General features: G+C 19.5%; 5 protein-coding genes across 5 annotated transcripts, besides 32 other annotated features; 3 read left to right on the top strand and 2 right to left on the bottom strand. All coding sequences in view use genetic code 6, as the record gives it.

Annotated features, from left to right (window-relative positions):
- Positions 1-187: 187 nt before the first annotated feature.
- Positions 188-341: a microsatellite.
- Positions 297-345: a microsatellite.
- Positions 346-1,615: 1,270 nt separating this feature from the next.
- On the bottom strand, positions 1,616-2,161 carry IMG5_100540 (hypothetical protein; the record flags this gene model as incomplete). The annotated part of the gene is made up of 3 exons (XM_004035342.1): positions 1,616-1,706; positions 1,759-1,988; positions 2,069-2,161. 3 exons carry the CDS (start codon positions 2,159-2,161, stop codon positions 1,616-1,618), a joined length of 414 nt encoding a protein of 137 aa, XP_004035390.1.
- Positions 1,729-1,765: a microsatellite.
- Positions 1,729-1,769: a microsatellite.
- Positions 2,162-3,313: 1,152 nt separating the features above from the next.
- Positions 3,314-3,356: a microsatellite.
- A 23-nt stretch (positions 3,357-3,379) lies between these two features.
- Positions 3,380-3,517: a microsatellite.
- Positions 3,513-3,545: a microsatellite.
- Positions 3,546-3,948: 403 nt separating this feature from the next.
- IMG5_100530 (hypothetical protein) lies at positions 3,949-5,189 on the bottom strand (the record flags this gene model as incomplete). The annotated part of the gene is made up of 7 exons (XM_004035341.1): positions 3,949-3,953; positions 4,028-4,168; positions 4,411-4,413; positions 4,691-4,732; positions 4,813-4,885; positions 5,102-5,115; positions 5,177-5,189. 7 exons carry the CDS (start codon positions 5,187-5,189, stop codon positions 3,949-3,951), a joined length of 291 nt encoding a protein of 96 aa, XP_004035389.1.
- Positions 4,445-4,500: a microsatellite.
- Positions 4,449-4,537: a microsatellite.
- Positions 4,495-4,541: a microsatellite.
- A 786-nt stretch (positions 5,190-5,975) lies between the features above and the next one.
- IMG5_100520 (hypothetical protein) lies at positions 5,976-15,755 on the top strand. Its single transcript, XM_004035340.1, has 10 exons — positions 5,976-6,264; positions 6,411-6,742; positions 6,802-7,749; positions 7,959-8,197; positions 8,780-9,079; positions 9,344-10,606; positions 11,057-11,649; positions 12,741-13,048; positions 13,755-14,980; positions 15,034-15,755. The coding sequence occupies exons 3-9, from the start codon at positions 7,343-7,345 to the stop codon at positions 13,906-13,908; spliced, it is 3,264 nt and encodes a 1,087-aa protein (XP_004035388.1). The 5' UTR covers positions 5,976-6,264; positions 6,411-6,742; positions 6,802-7,342; the 3' UTR covers positions 13,909-14,980; positions 15,034-15,755.
- Positions 6,296-6,365: a microsatellite.
- Positions 6,323-6,362: a microsatellite.
- Positions 6,328-6,364: a microsatellite.
- Positions 6,331-6,362: a microsatellite.
- Positions 6,366-6,404: a microsatellite.
- Positions 7,851-7,927: a microsatellite.
- Positions 7,862-7,927: a microsatellite.
- Positions 7,982-8,031: a microsatellite.
- Positions 8,217-8,255: a microsatellite.
- Positions 8,267-8,320: a microsatellite.
- Positions 8,309-8,429: a microsatellite.
- Positions 8,323-8,385: a microsatellite.
- Positions 8,467-8,547: a microsatellite.
- Positions 8,468-8,591: a microsatellite.
- Positions 8,516-8,645: a microsatellite.
- Positions 9,259-9,361: a microsatellite.
- Positions 9,289-9,362: a microsatellite.
- Positions 11,961-12,025: a microsatellite.
- A 5-nt stretch (positions 15,756-15,760) lies between the features above and the next one.
- Positions 15,761-15,800: a microsatellite.
- Positions 15,801-15,809: 9 nt separating this feature from the next.
- On the top strand, positions 15,810-19,668 carry IMG5_100510 (hypothetical protein). The gene is made up of 3 exons (XM_004035339.1): positions 15,810-16,144; positions 16,296-18,160; positions 18,224-19,668. Exons 2-3 carry the CDS (start codon positions 16,909-16,911, stop codon positions 19,639-19,641), a joined length of 2,670 nt encoding a protein of 889 aa, XP_004035387.1. The 5' UTR covers positions 15,810-16,144; positions 16,296-16,908; the 3' UTR covers positions 19,642-19,668.
- Positions 16,155-16,189: a microsatellite.
- Positions 16,155-16,219: a microsatellite.
- Positions 16,199-16,248: a microsatellite.
- Positions 19,669-19,915: 247 nt separating the features above from the next.
- IMG5_100500 (hypothetical protein) lies at positions 19,916-22,257 on the top strand (the record flags this gene model as incomplete). Its single annotated transcript, XM_004035338.1, has 3 exons — positions 19,916-19,968; positions 20,181-21,011; positions 21,120-22,257. 3 exons carry the CDS (start codon positions 19,916-19,918, stop codon positions 22,255-22,257), a joined length of 2,022 nt encoding a protein of 673 aa, XP_004035386.1.
- Positions 22,258-22,829: the final 572 nt, after the last annotated feature.

The following is a 22,829-nucleotide window of genomic DNA, read 5'->3' as shown; positions in this document are numbered from 1 at the left end:
TTTTAATAAAAAAGATAATAAAAATAAAATTATTTATCATTTTATATTCAATCATTTAAATAATTTTAATGAATTTTATAATTATTAAGTATTCTATTAACATTCTTCAATTACAATATTAGAAGGACTTAATTTAACTTAATCAAGATAATCAAAAATAATTTTTTACTTAGGATCTAGCTAAAACTTATAATTATTAAAATTATTATCATTATTATCTTTATTATGATTTTAGATATCATTATCATCTTAATCGTTTTTTATATTATCAACATTATCATTAATATCAGTAATAATATTATTATTATTATTATTATTATTATTATTATTATTATTATTATTATTTATAAATACTATCTATATTTTATTAATTGCTTTAATCTTCATTTACAACAAATAAATATTAACAAATTTTTTTTGAAGCACTTGATTTATGAGGATAATTGTAAATATTAGAGTTTGTACTAATTAATTATATATTTATACTTGTTCTATTTCTAGTACTTCTTCTGTTTAAAATATCTCCATCTTGTAATTTTAAAGAACTTTGTATTCTGTTTTCTCTGTATTAATTATTAACTATTAGATCAGTCATTAATTTAAAAGTAACAATTTAAAATTTGTCTTCTGTTTATATTTAAATTCCTGTTGCAGTAATTTTCTATAATAATTATTTTACAATTTTATTTTCTATTTAATTTATAAATTTATTATTATTATTAAAATTTAAATTATCGAATTCGAATTCTTCTTATAAAATACTTTTCCTTTTTTGGCTATTTCTTAAATATTTGAATGTTATTTCTATATAATCTTATGAAAATTCACTATCTTTTTGAATTTATTTTATAGTTAATTAAGGAATATAACAATTTTTATTCAAAATTAATTAACTGAAATTTTCAAATTAAAAATTTTCATAATAATGAATTGATTTTTTTCTTTCAATATTTTTCTTTTAATAATATTTTTTTAATGAGGTGATTAATTAATATTTATTTAGTTTGTTAAATTTTAGTTTTTAATTTCTATTGACTATTATAGTCTTCTTCTGTATATGATTTATCCATTTTAGGACTTCGGTTTTCTTAAGGAGTAATAGGAAGTATATATTACTAGTTTTATTTTACATCAGAAAATTTTGAAGAATTTTATTCGGTGTTTTGGAATTTATTTAAATCTTAGTTTTAAATTATACTCGAACATATAGAAGTTAAAATATATGAAATGCATGTTTCGTCATTTTTTATAGGAATTTTATCATCTGAGATTTAATTTTCAATATTAATTTAAGGAAAAAGCTATTTAAGTAATTCGATAGTTGAAAAAAAATTAAAATCGGTAGCATTTATTAAAAAAGAGCTTCTTATTTTACCAAAAAGGTATTATTTTATGGCATATACATTATTCATATGTAATATATGCATTGTTTTTACTTTATTCAATTTTTTTTCTAATATTAGCTTAAGCATTTCTTTTTATTTATATATGTAATTTATATGGATGTTTACGAGGAGTTTTTCATAAACATGATTTTTTTCTTAAAGTTCTTTTTTTTCGATATAGTTTTGCTCAAAGCTTAATACTATTAGTATTTGATCCATATATACTTTTGTCATATTTATTATACATTTTTTTTTATTTAATTTTTCAAAATTTTACTCACAAAATAAATTTTCAGATTCGTTAAATATATTATCGAAAAGCTTTTTATATATATATATATTTATTTTTTTAATTTTTTTTAATTTTTTTAACTTTTTTTTAATAGTTTTAATCTTAAATACTGATTTTTTTTTAATATGTGTTTAGTTATTCAGTTGATTTTGCTAATTTATTAATTAAATAGCTTTTTAAAGTTTCTTTTACTGTAAATTTTTGTTAGGTTATTTTATTTTAAACTTTATTTATTAAAATTTAATTTAAAAAACTTTAAAATTTATCAAATGTATTATGAACTTGTAACATTTTTGCTTTTTCATTTAAATCTATAATTTTTTTTTTATTATTATTATTTTTATTTTTTTAAATAATAAATATAAAATAATTAATTAATTAATTAATTTACCATATAAACATACTCTTCCACAATTATATTAAATAATAAAAATTTCATTAGTAACATGTTAGTCCATAATTAAACTAAGTTATTTATTATCATAATTAAGTCTAAAAGATTGTCTTTAAGTTTTACAATTAATATACTTGAAATAAATGAATAACATCATAATAAAAATAAGTTAAAAATATTAAAATATCATCAAATTTTTCAATTTTATTATAGTAATTATTTAAGATATTAGAATTCCCAAAACTTCAAAAGCAAAATTTGAACTTTCAAGAAGATAATAAGCACCCACATTCTTTTTAAAAATAAAATATATGTTTATATATTTTATTTACTTAACCATTTATAAAAGATGTTGATTATTCTAGTTTTGGTCTTAAATAATCAATGGTTGAATATGTAGCTCCGAGTTAAAAAATGAAACTAATTAAAAATACAAATCTTGGTAATAATCTAGTTATTATGATTGCAGATAGTAAAAGTCCTATATTTAAAAAATCTTTCCAATTACTAGCTTATTGTTATATTATTTTGGCTAAAACAGTTATTATTTATACTAAAGTTAATATATATATGTATTATTTTTTCTATTTTTGGTTTTTTAAAATTAACTTTTTTTTATTTATACCTAATTGTCTATAAAATTTTAGTAATTTTTTTCCATTTCTTCATTTTTGAATTTTAAATTTTTGAAAATTTTGTAACCTTAATTAGACTTTTATTTCATTTTTATTTATTATTTGATTAAAAATAATACAATAAATATTTTTGTAAATCTTTTTATTATAATTTAATTAAAAAAATAAATAAGGTTATAAGACAATAAAAAAGTTAAAAGAAAAGAAATTTAGAAATAAATAATATAACAAAATATATATTTATATATAAATTAAATAACTTAAATTTTTTTTGTAATTATATTTAAAAAAATTATTTTTTAAAAAATAATATATATAATAAAAAAAAAATTAATTTTCTTATTAATTTATATTTAAAATTTATTAATAAAAATAATTTGATACTATAATAAATTGAAATAGTAAAATTAATACTTGAAGAAAAATTATTTATTATAAATTTAAATAAATAATAAAAAAATATGTATAATTTAAAATCAATAATATTAATTTAATGGAATAAAATCATTATCAATAAAATGACTTTGTTTTTTTTAACTATTATAATTTTACTAATTGAGAGGATATTATTAAAAAAATTATTGATTTTATAAAAAATGTTAATCAAAATTTTATAATATTTAATTTTAAATATTTTAATCATTATAATAACCTATAGATTTTTATTATGAAAATTATTATTATTATTACTAAAATTATTAATATATTATATATTATTATTATTATTATTATTATTATTATTATTATAATTATTATTATTATTATTATTTTTATTATAATTATATTTATTATTATTATATATTTTATTATTTTAATTCACTTTATTTTTATTCATCTTTGCTTCTCTTTCTTTCTTTAAAGTTCCTAATTTAAAAATTCTATTATTTTTAAAAAAAATATTTTCTATTTTTATTTTTAAAATTCGGACTATTACTTTTCTTATTTCTTCCATTTTTATTTTTCTATAAAAAGTTATTATATTCTTTATAATGACAGACAAATATTTCAATATATCTTCCTCCTATTCTTTCTTTATCCTTTAATAATGCTTTTTCTGTTTCTTTTTTACTACTAAATAGTACATATGCTTCTCCGGTTGGTCTTTATCCTTCTATGACTTTTTAAACTCCATTATCAATAATATCACAATCTATGAGAAATTCATAAATTTCACTTTCAGTCACATTAAAAGGAAGTCCTCTAAGCTTTACAATTCCCAAATTATTTAAATTTATCTCCTAATCATCCTATTATAAATTATTTTATTTATATAAATAATCATTATCTATTTATTATGATTATTAGGCGAAAAAAAAATCACTTTCCTTAGCAAAAAATATTTCTATATATCTACTTCCCATTCTTTTCAAATGTTTTTCTTTTATTTTTTGAATTAATTCATCTTCTTTTATTTTTAAAAAGCATTCACCACTAAATCTACCATCAGAATCATGCCTAAAAGCTATATGTTTATTTGATAATTTTAAATCTAAAAATTCAAAAAGATCTCTTTCTCGCGAATTAAAAGGCAATCCTCTAAGTTTTAAATATTAATATTTACAATTTTTAGTTATTAATTCAGAATCTTAAAATTTTTAATCTAATTAATCGTCTAAAAATATATTTTATAGATTTTTATATTAATTTTTGTATGATTTCTTTATTATTTTTTAAAAAAATTAGAAATTAATATTGTATAATTACTTACTAATATAATTAACAAATAAAAAAAGATAAAAATATATATTATATATTAATATAAATGTATATAAATTTAATTATATATGTATATAATATATAAATATAAATATAATTTTAAATTTAAATATATTTTATATACATAATTAATTTAGTTTATAGGATATTTATATTTTATAGTTGTTCTTATCATTATTTATACTATTTTAGATACAGCAGTTGCTAATTTTTAATTTTACGAATTTATTTCTTTTATTTCTAATTTTATTGAAAAATATTCTATTACTTCCATTATATTATCTGCTTTTATATTAAATATGTAATTAGCCTATGTTAAAAAATCGAAAAATTAATAATTGTTTATTAACTTTATATATTTTTATTCCAAATATTTATAAAAATTTCTACAAGTTATCATAAAACATATTTTTTCATCTTAGTTTTACTATAAAAACTTAAAAATAGAATCTAATTGTTTATCCTATTTTTTAAATATATTAATAATATAATTTTTTTTAAAAAAAATATTTTTTACTATATTTTCTTATTCGCTTTTTGGATTTTCTTATATGATTTATAATTCAATTATTGGTTGCTTTTAATTTATGCTTATTGGTTACCAACATAATTCTTTTATTTATAATTTCATTATATCTTAATCATCTACAATTTAATATTCTACTTATATAATAATTACTATTGAAGGATAATCTTATAATAATATTATATATATATTTAAAAAATATATATTATAATTAATAATATTTGTTACCTTTTTATTCCATTTTTTTAATATTTATAATTTTGATTGTAGGATATGTTAAAAAGTTTTTTAATTTTATTATATATAAAGTAAAAATAAATAAAATATTTATTTAATATATAATTTTAATTTTTACTTAAAAATAATTAAAAAAAAAATTAATATAATTTTTTTAATAAATATACATTTATAATTATTTCCTTTTATATTTAAGTTTTGAATATATTTAAAGAAATATTAAATTTATAATTTTAGTTTAATAATATATATATATAATTTAATATTGTATAAATTTCTATTTATAAAACTAATTCAATATAAATTACATAATATTCTAATAATATTATAATATTTATAATATAATTTAAAATATATTTATTTATTAATAAGAAGTTAATTTTACTCTTTATTTTTTTATATATGCTTTTCAAATGATTATAGATACAATAAATTTAAATAATAATTTATTTATTATAATATTGATCAATAATTTTTATTCTTTAAAAAACATTATATCTATAATATTTATAAATGTATAATGTATGTATATAAATAAATAATTTTAAAAATATTATTTTATTCTTTTTTTAAATTTATATTTGAGATTAGAAAATAATATAAAAAAGAGAAGAAAAAATATAAATAAATAAAATAAAAAAATTAAATATTTAACTTTTTTAAAATAAAATAAATAATAATATACATATATATAAAAAAAAAAAATATGAGTAATTTTCCTTCATAAATATTATAAAATGATGAAAATTTCATTAACATATAAAATTATGCTATAGATTCTGATTTCCTTTACTTTTAATCTTTAAAAGAATAGCAAGGAATATGCCAAAAATCTTTAAATTTTAACATAAAATAAATGAATTTAATCACACCATTAGATAGCTATAATGAAAAAGTTGGCTTTTAAGAAAAGGTTGTAGAAAAATTTAAGGATTAAAGCATAAAATAAACAGATTAATAGTTACATTTATTTAGTTAAAGTCTAAAAAATCAATTAGCTGAATATTATTTGAGAAATTCAGTGTAAATAAATTATGCTCTTTAATAATAAAATTAAAATCCATTTGTTTTATTTGAAGGTAATAAATTCTAGAAAATAATTATAATAAAATAAATATATAAATATATATAATTTGTATATTTATAAATATAAATAAAATATAAAAAAATATAAATATATTTATATATATTATTATTATATATATTATTATTATATATAATTCAGACTTTAGCAATGATATGGGAAAAATTAAAAATTGTGCATTAGATAGTTGGAATTTTATGAAATTAAAAGGTAATAATCCTTAAAAATGGCCTATTGATTTAGAATCGTTTTTAATTAATGTTAAAAATATGCCATTTTTATATTTTTTTAATGAACCAGATCATGTACATTAGGAATTTTTTGAAAAAATAAAAAATGTTATCGATAATAATATAAATATATTATAAAATACATAGGATGTTATTAAAAGAAAATAAATTTTTGAATTATTATTAGATGTTAATTATGCATATTTTTATGTTTCATTTAATAAAGGAGATTTTAATTTATTAGTAATTTATTAATTTTGTTTATAAAAAAGTATTTAATAAATATACATATATTAAAATAGATTGATTTCATTGACAATATTATGAAAAAATGCTTAAATGTATTAACAGAAGAAGAAAAAAAAATATTCTTTTAAAAAATTAGTTAAGAAATATTGACTTATTTAGATAAAATAGTTGAATATTTGTAAGAAAATAATAAGAATTTACACTATATGAATTAATTTTGTAATTTAGGAGGTTTTAAAATATCTATGTTTTAGCAATTTTAGAAACAAAGCTTTAATACAACTTCTATTACTACAGATGGAGTATATTTGTATATATATGTAAGTTGCTTAGATGGAGGTATGTTTAAAGTTGGTACTGGAAAAAATAATACTGTTCCAGGAAAAGTTTATTTGTTTTAAAATTTAAATAAAAACGAAGAAGCTTATTGGGTTTATTTAAATAAAAAATTATATTTGAGATTAAGTGGAAAAGAGGTAATTTTATTTATTTTTTATTTTAAATAAAAAAATAAATTAAAAGCTTGGAATTATTGATGTCATTTGTAGTGAAAAACTTGAGTTTATAAAAAGTATTTAAATTAAAAATGAAGAAATGTTTGAGGGAATATAATAAATTAGTATAAATAAAAATTTTCCTTTGTTAAGTGACGGTGAATTTTTATATATTATTGGGAAAAAAATAATTAATTAAGGCGTAAAAGAAAAAAAAGTGTAGAAATTAATCGAAGAAAAGGCTTATATGCCAAAAGAATGTACTAAATTATAACAATAATAATAATTAAAAATGGATATCTTATATTAATAATAATTATTGTTATAAATATAATAAGAATAGAAAAAATAATTAGAAGAAATCGCAGGATAAAGACGAGAAGATGGACAAGAAGAAAAATTCGAAGAAATTAGTGAAGAAGAATTACTTTAATAATAATAATTATTTAAAATGCATTAATTATAATAGATTTAATAAAAATAAGAAATTCTTTAACTTATTTAATAGTAAGTTATGTTAATTAGTAGTGAGAAAGAAATATTAGAAAAAAAAATGGAAGACAATAATGAAAAAAAGCAAATAGAGGAGAAAAAATAATAAGAAGTTGAAGAAAATAAAAATGAAGAAAAAGAAATTAAAAATAATGAATAATAGAAATAAAAATTAGATGAAAAAGAAGATTAATTAAAAGATTTATTACTAAAAGAAATCAAAGTAAGGGAAAAAATTTAAAAAGAAAAAGAATAATAATAAATTAAAGATTAATAATTATTATTGAAAGATTAATAGCTTTAATAAAAAATTGTAGCTATTAAAAAAATTAAGAAGTTGGATAAAAAAATATTTAAGAAGAAACTGATATTTAAAATAAAGATATTGATTCAAATTATAATAGAATTATTGAATATTGTTTGTATGTATATAATATTGAATAATAAGATGAGCATATTGTTAGTAAATAAGATACTGAAATATAATAAAAATAATAATAAGAAATTTAATAATAAGAAAACAAATTATTAGAAAATAATTAAAAAAAATAAGACAATAATAAAACAAAAGTAAAAAATAATTAAATTTAAGAAAAAATTAATTTATAATAAGAAAATAATAATTTATAATAAGAAAATAATAATTAATAAGAAAATGACTAATAAAAAGAAAATAATTAATTGATAGAAAATAACATGCAATATTAATAAATAAAAAATTAAATTTAAGAGTAATAATAATAATAATAATAATAATAATAATAATAATAATAATAATAATAATAATAATAAAAATAATAATAAAAATAATAAGAAAATCAATAAGAAAATATTATGCAATCATAATAAGAAAATAACTAAATTTAACAACAATAATAATAAGAAAATGATTTACAATAATAATAATAAAAACCATAATTAAATAATTTATAACAATAAGATTGTTTGTAATAATCATAAGAAAACAAATAAAACGATAAAATACTATAATAAATTCCATCAATAATTTAATAACTTGCTATATCTTAATAATAGCCATCTATAGGATAATAGTAAACTATAACATAATAATATACATATAAATCGAAAACAATACTAGGACAAGCTGAAATTACAACCGACATATCGAAAGCAATAAAAAATACCGCAGATATATCCGTAAAAGACAATTCTTTGATTTTACCAGCAAATGTAGCTTCTTCATTTTGGACTATGAATAAAGATTAAATTAGTCTTTATAGTGAATAAGGAATTAAGATTTTTTCGAAAAAACCTGAAGATGTATATGAGATTAATCCTTATAGTTATTTTAAGTCTTTAGAAGAAAATAATATTGAAAATAGTGGTTAATAAGAAGAATAAGATTTATAGAAGCAACAAGATAAATAATAGTTTGATATATTAAACAAATTTAATAATAATAAAATTTTTTAAAATATTACTTAAATATAATAGTATTAAGAATTAAAAAAATAATAACTTTTAGAAGAATAATCATTATAAAGTCCTGATCAATAATAATAATAATAATAAGATATAATTAACAAAGAAGTAAATAATAAGGACATTGCTAATAAAGATATTTTTAATAAGGATAATGCTAATAAAGATATTAATAATAAAGATAAACCTTAAAAATTACTAAAAACTACTTTAATTACAAAAATTAATGTTAATAAAAAAGCTTATCCATTAAATCCAGCTTTTCATGGTTGTTATGATATCTAAAATAATATATATTATATCCTTAATTGGTCCATAAATAATCAAAATTGTGAATTTCCTTCATTAATAAGTATGGTATCTGAATAAAAATCTTACATTAATCTTTAATATCATAAATATGTAGAAAATTTAATAGAAAAAAATGATACTAATAATTAATAATAATAACAAGAAAATTATGAGAATGAATTTGAAATTAAATTTATGTCAAAAATACTTTCATTATAAAAATTTAGACAATAAATTGTTTGGAAATTAAATAAATGGGAATATACATATGGATATGCCTTATAAGATATTCAAGTTTTATAATAAATAAATTAAAGTTAGGGAAATAAAAAACAAAATATTGAAGAAACCAAGAACATTTTATTGAAATAAAAACAGAAAATAATATAAAAAATGAATAAATATTTAGAATAAAATAAATTGAATTAAAAAAATTGCCAAAAAAATGAAAAAATTCTAATAGAAATAACTAAAGAATACGCATTTTGTATAAATGGTTCTATTTAGTAATTTTTAGTTATTTTTGAGAAAATAAATAATTTATATTAAAATAATTAATTTCTTATAGATGAAAAAAAAATTTTTTTAAGTCTAATTTAGTTACTTTATTGGGTTTTACATTGTGATGTTTTGTCTATTTAAAAAAAAGAAATTTGCGATAAATTTGGGAAGATTTTTGAAGTTTTGGTGACTTTTATTTAGTTTTTTTAAGAAAAAAATAAAATTGTTTTGGAATTAATTTCTCATATTTTTAGTTAAGGATGGAATTTATTTAATAAAAGCAATTCTTAGTAAATTACTGTTTTTAAAAAATTACTTGAAATTAAAAACAAAGAGTTCAACTTTTTTGAACTTCTTTATAAAAATTAAGGCTTTTCTTGCAAAACAATATAATTAGATATGTAATTTAAAGATATCTAGTTAATTGAATATATATAAAATAAATCAGATTTATTAGAATAGGTTGATATGTAAACTAATTTTGCTTAAATTTTTGCAAAAAATAAGTAAATTAGGGTTAATTAATAAATGTTTTGTTAACCTTTTTGTTTACTATTGATTGAAGAAATCGATTATTTAAAAAATTTAAAAAGTGAATATATAGAAGAAGATGAAGAAGTCAAAGACAATGAATAAGGTAAAGAATAATAATAAAAAGAGAAAGAATAACATAAATAAAATTGTTAATTTTTATGGAATATTATTTAAGATTTATGTATTAAAAGTTGCTCTATTTAATAATAATAAGGGATTTTATTATGGAAAATTTTATAGAATTTACAATAATAATGCTTTGGTATAATTTAATATAAAAAATTAGAAGGAAAAAAAGAATAAGAAATAAGGGAAAACTTAAGTTAGAGATTTTGTGAGTTAATTTTAAAGAGTTTATAAAATTTAAATTTGAATATGAAATTTTTAGAAGTTTAATATTTAAGTGAATTGCTTGAAAATATAAATGGAGTTATTGCGATGTTTTTTTAGTTAAATTTTGCAAGTTCAGTTTGTTTTTTTCCTTTAAATGTCAAAAATAGTCATTATTTTATGTAAATATTCAATCTTATGAATAAATTATTGTAAACATAAGATATTTAGGAAGAAAATTAGAATTATTTTACATAGAAAATATTTGGAAATTACTCTGAGGGAATTGATTAAGTTATTGAAAAAGTCTTCGAAACTAATCATCCTTATGAAAGGGGAAAAGTCATCTAGTTTGAATAGAATATTTTCCCAGGAGCAATTGCTATTGCAGTTCATTTCGATAAAAGGTGCTAGTCAGATACGGCTAATGATTTTTTATCTATTTAGGCTTGGTATGATAATTAAAAATCTACAAATAATTAAATGGGGAGCTTTTCTTATTAATAGAAAGAAGGATTGGGTAAATATTTTAAAATTTCTGGCAAGAATGTACCTAAGAAATTACTTATTTTATTAGGAAATTCTATTTAAGTGGACTTTTAATCTTCTGGACATGCTAAAGATGAAAAATCTTTAAGTAGATGGGGTTATAAAATTAATGTGAGACCGATATATGGAATGAATAAGAAAATGTGGTAAGAGGAAATATAAAATGAAGAAGATTTCATAAAATTAAAAATAAGATTTGGTAATGAAGAAAAAATAAATGATTGGTTAAATACAATGAAGTTGTGTGCAATTTCAATTATTGAAAGTGTAAAAAATTTAAGCTAAAGTTGTAAAGTTAGTCAAGAGGAAAAAAAAAATTCAGGATTTTTAAAATGGGGGTTGATTAAAAATGGATTAAATATATAAACTTTTAATAATATTTAAAAAATTAATAATAATGGAGAAATATAAGTTTGGTAGTTATGTAATAATATAAAATTTGAAGAATATAAAAATAGTTTTATTAAAGATATGATTAATGGAAGTAGCTGTTAATAAAGTGATTCTCCTTATTAGGATATTAAAATGGAACTTTTTTAGAAAATTTATAAGGGAATAAATTAGTTTAAAAACGATGAAATAATAATAATAATAATAATAATAATAATAATAATAATAATAATAATAATAATAATAATAATAAAATTTTTATTAAAAATGTTTAATATTTAGATGAATAGGATGTTTGGAAACATAATTTGTTGAAAAATACTGTTTTAGAAGAATATATTTTATAAATTTAAAAATTAGATGGCGAGTTTTATGATTTTTATAAAGAAATAAGATCTCATATGAAAGAAGCTATGTAATATGCTCATGAAAAAATAAGGTTAATTTGATTATTTTTAATAAATACTAATAAATATATTTTTTTATATAATTATATTCTTTTTTTTATAATATAAATAAAAGACCTACATTTACTTAAGAATATTTATAAATATGGATGTAATGCGAAATGTTAATTTTTTTATGTATTATTTATCATTGTGGATTATTACATATAAACATTAAATAAAATAAATAATATATTATGGAAAATGTTTAATGCATAGAAAGTACTAGAAATGAAATTATTATTAAAATGTTAAGCTTAGTATAGGAAGAGAGAGAATTTTAACACACAATCGAAAATTTAAAAGAGGCCAAACTTTAATTTATTTAAGAAAACGAGATTTAAAAAGCGAAAGTTAAAATAAACGAAGAATTACCAGAAAAAAAAAATGATTAAAATTTAATAGAAAATCAATTAAATAAAAAACAAGATAAAATTATAAAAAAATGGAAAAAAATTAGATTTGTACAAGAAAAATCTACTTAAAAGCACTAATAACAGTATAAAACATAAAAATAAATAGAAGAAAAAAACAAAAAAGAAGAAGAAGATGATGAGGAAGTAGAAAAACAAATAGAGTAAAATATAGATTACAAAGAAGAAGAATTAAATAAATTTTTACTAGAAAATTTCCTTTAAAGATTTGGCGGAGGTAAAAGCGAAGCCTTAAAAGCTCTTTGTAATTCTCGAAACATATTTTATAATGAAGACTAACTTCAATAAACTTCTAAGTAAGTTTTCGAAGCTTGCAAATAATACATAAATGAAAATAAAGAACAATAATAGTAGCAATCAGCTTATAAGCTAGTAGGATTAAGGACTTTATAAAAAGTATTATTAATATTATCATTATGTAATAAATAAATGTACAATTAACAATATAAAATTGAAATAAATGATTAAAGTAATAATTCATAATAAAAGAATTTATAATAATAATATAATAATTTAAATGAATCTGTTCTTTCATAAGAATCTGATATAAAGCCTGTAGGAATAACTAATAGATCAATTAGTTTGCCTATAAATGCTAAAAAAGTAGATTAGTAAAAGGTTGATAGTTTTAGAAATTGGGTGAAGTCTTATTAAAAATGGAAATAATATAGAAATATGAATTTAGATGAAGTATAATAAAGCTAATAGGAAGATTTGCTCTCTTCTATTAGCTATAACCCTTTGAAATCTATAGCTTAATTATTATGCTCGAATTTTAAAGCAGAGGAAATTTAAGAGGCTTTAAAAAGATAAGACACTAGAATTTCGAGAAGGATATGTGGACTTTCGGTTCCTTTTTAAATACAAAATATGACCGTTAATACCTGCTTCGAAAGATATGTTTTGGGTGTATTAAATGATTTACTGGGTTAAGACTAGTAATAGGATATTGGGTGCAGTTCGAAGGATTTAAAGAATGTTTACGAGGATATTTTGAGGAGTATTTTATATTAATGCGTTTAGGTGGTTAATTGTAAAGTGGAGAAAATTAAAGAAATAAACTTAAGGATATTGTTTATAAGTAAATAAAGTTTAATATGAGAATAAATCAATATATCATTAAATGGGTTACTTTAGGAATAATTGAAAAATATTAATTTGGTTCTTGCGGATATCTTAACTATTATGAGTGGAAATAATAATTTAATGTGGAATCGATTAGATTAAAATAATAATAGCAATAGTGGGTTTTTTGAGAAATTTTTTGAAAATATATGCGAATTGGGACTTTTGTCTATTTCTTTTACACATATGAGTCAAAAATTCGAAGATATAGTACTTTTGGTGAATTTAATAAGTCATTCAGTTTAAAACATTTTGTTTAAAATCATCACTACGGCTCCTTATAAATATATAGAAATGCTCTGTGGAATTCTAATTTAGGTTTTAAAAAAAGAAGTAGGTTTTTCGGAAGAATTTGAGATTAATTTAAGGATTTTTTTGAGAATTTTTGATTATGTTGGGAGTTATAGACTAAAATTTTTATTTAAAATTTTCGAGGATATCCTTACTAAAAGATATGTTGCCTAAGATAAAAAAAATAAAAGTTTTAATATTGATGTTTATGTTTAATTGGCTGATGTGTTGACTTTTTTGGTCTTCCATAGTGAAAATCCGGTCTAAATAAGACTGATTTTGAGATGTTTGAACGATTTTATTACCAGATTGTATATAATTGATTAATAATGAAAAGAAAAATCCATTTTAATACAAATATTATTTGGTAGAAATCGAAAATATAAATGATATTATTACTAAAGGATATTCAAAAGATTTAGGTTAGAATTATTTGGGAATTACTTAGAACTTACCATAGCCTTCTTTGAAAAGAAAGTTTTTAGAATTTGAAATGCCTAAAAGTGATATTTTTAAAATTAATAATATGAATTTAATCAACCAGAAAATCGGCGACTTAATTTTTAATGTTTAAAACAATAACTCATTAAAAAGCTAGATGAATAATTACTTTAAATTATTTAGTACACTGTAATAATTTAAGAAAAGATATAGTTCATTATATCTTACTTTTTCATAAGATTATTCAAAAAAAAAGATTAGTAATAGTAATAGTAAAATGAATTAAAAAAAAACGAGTAATAATATATTGTCTTAGGGCAACTTACTTCCGAGGAAGATTTTACTTTTCTACTTAAAGCCTTTTATTATTGGGAAGAACTATATCCATCTTCTTCTTTAAATTATCCAAAAACTGTAGAAGAATATTTAGAAAGCAAAAAAACTTTGGAATAAAAAAAAGATTAATAGAAAGTATTTTTACTTACTTATTATATAAATATTATTTATATATAAACAAAAAATAGACAAATGGTTAACCTGAAAAAGCAGAGGCTTAATAAACTGATAGTACAAAATTATAAAAATTGATGGAAAAATTATTTATTGCCTTACCTGATATTAATGGAGTTTCGGAAAATGAATAAAATTTACCAATAGGGTGGTATTTTAATTATATAGGACTTTTTAATGATTTAAAAGTGTTTTAGTCCGAATAAAAAAGAGGAAAAATAAAAAAGAAAGTTAAAATTGTTTGGTAAAATTTAGCTTTGACGAATTTGAGTAAAAAAATGGAATTAGCAGATAAAGAAATTAAAGATTTTTAAGAAACAGATCCTGAAGATGTTAAAATAGAAATCATAAAAGTTAAAAACTTCATAAAGAGAATATAAAATCATTTAAAAGATATTTAGACTATTGCTTCTTTATTTAATATTTTCGGCTATGCGCCAATGTTTGATTATTTACCAAAAGATAAAGCTGAATAATTAGCTGCTATTATCAATTTAGCTATTTAGAATAAATTAAATAATATACCGCTTGATCATATTTAAGAATAATATAGAAAATAAGTAGATCCAAATGAAAATATATTACCTAAGTAAGAAAAAAAATAAATTGCTTCAGTTTTATGGAAAGATTGTGAAGCTGATAAAGGATCATAAATGTCAGTTTAAATATGCGATATTTCTATATTTCCTATTTTTGAATAAGGAATTGATTATATTACTTCTTTGCCATCTAAAGTTAATTTTTATTTATATTTATAAATATTTATATATATATATATATAGGACTCTTTTTATCCAGACGCTAATGCTTATAGTATCATTTAAGCACATTGTAGAGGTGGAATTTCTACTAATAATATTATTATTGAATTAATAGAATTTTAAAGATATTTATTACTTAAAAATGAAAATTATTTTAATGAACATAAAAATTAATTAAAATTATGTTTAGAATGTTTAAATAAAAACAATAATTGGGTAGATGGAATTTCCTAAACCGATAAAAGTAAAATTGCAGGAATTCTTAATATTATAGGCGATTGGCCTAAATCAGTAAGATAATCAACGAATGCAATTTTAAATAAAATAGATTATAAATAAGAAGTAGAATGTATTTTATCTGGAGGTATATAAATTATTTAAAATATATATTAAAATGTATATTTAAAATAAATACAACATTATATTTAATATATAATTATATTTAACATAACTTATATATTTATATATGTATTTATTTGTTTTTATTTGTTATTAATTTTTAAATCTATATATAGGCAGTTAAAGTGGCCAAAAAAGATGCAATATATTATCTACTGTTAGTTCGAATTTAACAATATAAAATGTTTATTAATAAAACTTACAACCGATATATATTTAATAATGGCCAATAGATAAATTCGAATATTTTTCGGAATTACTTTAAGCAATATAAATAGGAAGTTCTCAACTTCTCGAAAATTAAAAAGAAAATAATTAAATTGAAAAGAAGATATAAATAAGTCTTTTTATGAGATTTTTGTTACGTATAGTAAATAAACTAGAGTTAAATAAAGCAATATAAAAAAATAAAATATCATAATAAGAAGCTTTAAATTTATTATAAATAGCATAAAAGTTCACCGCAGATATTCTTCCAGATAAAAATTCATATTCCTATGAGAAAAAATTCATAAGTTAGTGGGAATACTATATTGATAAATATTAATATGAATTATAGAAATTTTAATTTCCGAAAAAGTTTTCAAATATTAATGATTTACATTTGTTAAAAAAAACACTTAACCATCTCCTTGTATCAAAAAATTAACTTCTTAACAAGTAAATGAAAAAAAAGACTCGGTATCAGAATATATACTAAATTAAAGCTCTTATGTATAATCTCTTCCTATGTATTAACCTGAAATTAGTGAAAATAAACTTTTAAAGTATTGGGAGAAATTTGTTATTCCAAAAATATACGATTTTGTAAAAACAACTTTAAAATAATATGAATTAGAAGACTTTTTCGAATAAATAAGATAACCGTTAAGGAAAGGGGACTAAACAAGAGCAGCTAGTGTCGCCTATATTATTTGTGAGAAAAACCTTCCATAAGGTGTTGTGCTTCCAGACGCTAACCATGATTGGGATACAATATCTATCGAAGAAGTAAAGGTAGGGTAATGGCTTTTAGCGACTATTTATAATACGAAAAATAATTAGGTGTTATCTCCGTTTTTTATTAGGGAACGAAATGTGGAAAATACAACTGTTTGTGTAGAAGCAATAGGAATCGATGTCAGAAACTCGTCTGTTTTATGTCTTTATCATGACCATGATTAGGCTCATTTAATTACTTTGTGGCTTCCCGTTACTTCTTTAAGATTGACAGAAGTTCCAGTAAGACCACCTTCTTCTAATTATCCGGAAAAGTACATAGTGGATTAATTTTAGGAAACTACGGTTTATAGTATTGGGTTACTTTTTAAATAAACACTATTGTAGTTTTTCTCTTTGAATTATTAACAAGAAGAAGAAGAATAGTAATTTGAAAAATAAAATGAACTTTTGAAATAAATAAAACTGGATTTTATCGAAATTATAAAGGCTTGTGTATCTGAAGAATTAGCAGATGACCCAGTTTATGGATGGTTTAAAATGAATGGATCAAGTGCTTATATTGATGGGGATTTTGTGAAAAATTTATAGTTTTAATAATTACAGTTTATGTAAAAATAAGATGATGATTAGTTAAATTTATTAAGAAGTAGATTAAAAAAATAAAACTTAAACTCATAATAATCATTAGGGGGAATAGAAATTAGTGATGGTTCTTTATTTTAATAATAAAATCCTTTCAGAAAATTAAGATAAATTTAAAATTTTATTAATTGGAGTGCTGCGAAAAAAAAATAAAATACAAACTTAATATTTGAGTATGTTTTGAATGCTTTCCCTTCTTGTGTTTCCTTAATTTCGAAGTTTGTTTAAGAAATCGATCTTGTTTAAATGGCCTAAAATTCTTGTCATGATGGGGAAATTCAAAACTCTTCAATTGCTAAACCTTTTAATCTTTGTTAATTTGATGGTGCCGATTCTTATAAAATAGGTTCAGTTATTTTAAGTTTCCATAAAGATACTTAATTAGGAATTTATTCAGGTAAATTTATATAAATTACAAAATAATATATATGCATAAATATAATATTTATTATATATATAGGTTGTAAATTCTTTACTGATTCTTTAGGAATCAATTGCTTATATTAAATAAATGCAGGAAAAAAATCAACTAAAAATCTCGAACCAATAATATTTAAAGGAAGTGATATATATTGTACTTATTATTTTAACAAACATTAACTATCGCCTTTCGAAATTGATTAAAAAACGAGCAGTTTACCTTGTTTACTACATGGTGTACCCTCTGATTGGAATTTAAATTGTTGGATAATAGATAGTCTATCTACGAGTTTAATGAACGCAAAAAAAGAGAAAAGTTCAGTAGAAATGCTTGGTAAAATAGTAGGAATGTTATGCGATATGTTTAATTATTTATACGGTCCGGCAATTATAAAGAACCTTTTGGCCAAATTAATAATAAACACAGTTAGGAAGTTAAGATTTTTAATAAAATATTAAATAAATAGTAACATAATGGAAATAAATAAATAAAACTTCAAGAAAAAACACTGGGAAATATATAATATAAAGCAAGATTTTGTAATTTCCAATATAATGAAAGTTTAAGAATATTTAAAAAAGAACAAATTAGATGAAAACTCTTTATATTGTTCATACATTTAAGATTAAATTGAAATGCTTTCGACTATTCTTACCCCTGTTTTATTTAATAAAGGGGATTTTTATTACCAAAGTAATTATAAGGATCTTTTAGAGAATTCTAACGCATAGAAAATACCTGTTTGGATGGAACATATTATCAATTTAAATGTAGTGTTTAATTTTGTGGATTGTTAGGGAATTTTGACATAGGAAATTTACAATAATCTTGTCTTGAAGTAACTTTTGTTAAAAAATAATTACCAATAATAAGAGCCTTTTTAAAATATACTTGTGCTAAAAAATTTACCTTATTTTTGGAATGAAGATGATATCCGTAAAAATATTGCCTAGAGTGTACAAAAAGCTAAGTTGAGGATCTTGAATCCGGTTTTAGATATTTTTATTGTCAAAAAAAATATTACTTCTAGTCAATAATGTTTCGTTTTGGTTGATGGGTCCGCCTTTTTGGATTTGGAAGATGTAGCAGGGCTTTAGGATGATGTTTAGAAATAGTAATAGGAGGAAGAATAGAAGGTTGCAGAAGAATAATAAGAATAGATAGTGGAAGCTAAGGATCCGGAGTTTTGGAATTGCCCTTCTTGTACTTTAGAAAATCCTTGGGAGTCAACAATTTGTGAGATTTGTGAAACTCATAAACCTTAAGTAATTGAGGGAAAAGGGGAAGAGGATGAAGATAATGAAGAAGAGGAAAAACAGATAAAAATTAAAAAGAAAATAAGGAGAAACAACTTAGGATTGAAGAAATTTTAGATGAGGAGATTTAATAGGAAAAGAATAAATAAACTAAATTAATTTAAATAATTTAATAATAAGTTGGTGATTTTTATTAATTGAAAAAAGAAGAAATCTAATAATAGATTTAAAAAATTTAAACTTAGATTTAAGATGAGGAGAAAGTTTTTTAAGAAGAAAATGTAAATTTGAATCTGAAATAAAAAAAAAAATAGAAAAAGAAGAAAAAAAATAAAGGAAATAAAAAGAATAAAAAAAACCTTAAAAAAAAACTATAAATAATAATAATAAATTATATAAATATAAGAAAACTAAGAAAAAATACTTACTTTAGAAGACATGGAAAATAATTATAAAAAATATCTAGAATAATTCAATGATAAAATATTTCAATTAAATACTCAAATTTAATTTCTGGAAAAATAAAAAGTAGAATTTAATTCAATTAAACCATTAGAAATCGAAACATAGAATATATCCTAGAATGAAAATCTAAACGAATTTTTATAATTCAGATTGATAAATGAAGAATAGAATATATTACGTACTTAAGTATTAAATAAAATCGAATAAAGATGTTCTTAAATACCTACTAGTTTATTAAAACAATTATTCTAAGAATTAGATCTAGTTGACTTTAGAAACTATAAATAATTATAAGAAAAAATAGCAATTCTAGCCTTCGAAAACCCATAAAACGCATGGGAAATAATATTCAAATTAGGCTTTGATTTGCATTTAGATTTAATAGGCTGGATATAAGGAGAAAATCCAATTTTATTATAACAAAATCTGCTTAACTAATTAATAAAATTAATCCAAATAGAAATATGTAAAGAGACGAAATAAGTACTTCATTATAATCCAACAAACATTCGCTTTATTCAATCCTCTAATAATATAATACCTTTACATGAAAACATATTACAACCAATTGGTTATTTACATGAATCGAGTACTATGTAGTATAATAGACTTATTTCTGTATGTTCTTTAAGGGATATAAGATATTCTTGGGCTTTAATAAAGCTTTTAAATAAGCTATTATAAAAAAGTATCTTTTTTATTAATATGGACTCAAAATGTGAACCATTGGATTATTAAATTTTCAATTTTTAGAATTAAAATAATAACGCTTTTATAACTTTGTCAATGTCTACATAATTTTCTAATTATAGAGTTTTATGTATGAACCCTATTAAAAATGATCTCGCTTAGAAAGTATTGAATAAAACTGCCCTTAGGAGAGATTAGGTGCCTAAAGTTTAAGTTGAAAGATTAAAATTGTAAGATTAGATAGATTTTTAAAAAAACTAAGGCTAGAATTTAAATTATAATAATACAAATAATAATTAATATTAAGATTAAAAAGCATAAACTCATAAAAATATTGCTACTTAATTATAAAAAGAAGATTTTATTTTTACTAAAGCCTATGAATAAATAAAAGATATTCCAATTACATAATTAAGGTAAAATATAATTATATGTACAAAAAGATAACATATATATTTAAAATATAATAATATATAAATATAAAAATATTTTACATATTATATTATTTTATATAATTTTTATAGACCTGTTAAACCTACTGGAACAGATCCTTTTATTGCTTTTGAAATAATTTTCAAAGGAGAATTAGTTATGGGCGAATCAGGTCCTTATAGGTAATTTTTTGCAGATATATCTTCCGAATTATAACCTAATGTATTATCTTCTCATAAACGTCAATTAAATTTATTATGTCCATCAACCAATAATTTATCTAAAATGGGTGATTCTCGTGAAAAATACGTAATTAATCCATCTGCTAAAAGCTCTTATTAATTATAACTTTTTGAGTTTCTCGGAATTTTAATGGGTGAATGTATACGCACAGGGACCCATTTAACATTAGATTTACCTCGAATTTTATGGAAATAGCTTGTCAGTTAACAAGTTACATTGGAAGATTTGGAAGAAATCGATAAACCTGTATTTGATTTAATTAAATTTATTGAAAATTGTGAAAAAGAAGTCTTTGAGTAGTCCTTTTTCGAAACCTACACTACTACACTAAGCGATATGTCGACTATAGAATTAATTAGAGATGGTTCTAAAATATAGGTTGGGTATGAAGACAGACTTGATTATATAGCTAAATTAGTCGAAGCCAAAATAGGTGAAAGTTAATTACAAATTCATGCTATTAAAAATGGTTTAAATTAAATCGTGCCTTTACCATTGTTAAACTTGGTGGATGCTTCGGATTTAGAAATGTGGGTTTGTGGAAAGAAAAATGTGGATTTCGATTTACTTAAAAGACATACAATTTATAGTGGAAATTTAAACGAAAACACACCCCATGTGAAAATGCTTTGGGAGGTTTTGCATGAATTAAATCATACGGAATCTCTTAGGTTTGTCAAGTTTTGCTGGGGATAGGAAAGATTGCCACCTAATGATGAGGAATTCGAAAGAAATTAAACTAGATTTATGATTAAACCGGCTACTTATTCAAGCTCGAATTCTGATAAATTACTACCAAAAGCAGATACATGCTTTTTTAATTTAGAACTACCAGCTTATACTAATAAAGCTTCGTTAAAAAGCTAGTTATTAATTGCTATTAATACAGATTGTGATTCTATGAATGCAGAAGACCCTATTAATTTAGATCCAGAAGCTTAATATAATAGACATAGTAATGGTGAATCTTCTTATGAGGAAGAATGATCGATTTATTTATTTTTTTAATAAAAAATTCAATATAGTATATAAAAATTTGTTATTTATTTTATTAAATTAAATAAATAAAGCTATTTTTCAAAAGAAATTGTATAAATATATTTTTTTATTTTATCATTATCCATTAAAACTTTTACATTCATCCGGCAAAACACACTTAGCAGTGTTAATAAAATACATTTTATTATCTTCTAAAGATCTATGGAATTCTTTATAACAACAAACACAGTCAAATAAAATATTATCAAAAACCTCTTTTATTATAATTCCGTTTATAATACAATCCGTGTTTTAACATTTTTCAGAAAGCATTTCATATGATAAATTATTCATAATTAAATATGTACATTCACAACTTGTTAAAAAAATACTTCCTACTTAGAGTATTTTATATTTGCAGGTATCTTTAAAGGTATTTTATAGTTAAAATCTTGTAATACAGAAATCATGTTACATACATATCGAGTCTACATAATCTATTGGTTGATTACATTATTTACATTCGTTTGAAATTTCTTATATGTTTTGCATACATTTATCTTTACATTCATTATTTAATC

Source organism: Ichthyophthirius multifiliis (genome assembly GCF_000220395.1).
Source record: "Ichthyophthirius multifiliis unplaced genomic scaffold scaff_1120509250845, whole genome shotgun sequence".
NCBI classification, from domain to species: domain Eukaryota; phylum Ciliophora; class Oligohymenophorea; order Hymenostomatida; genus Ichthyophthirius; species Ichthyophthirius multifiliis.
This window is presented reverse-complemented; position numbering and strand designations above follow the sequence as displayed.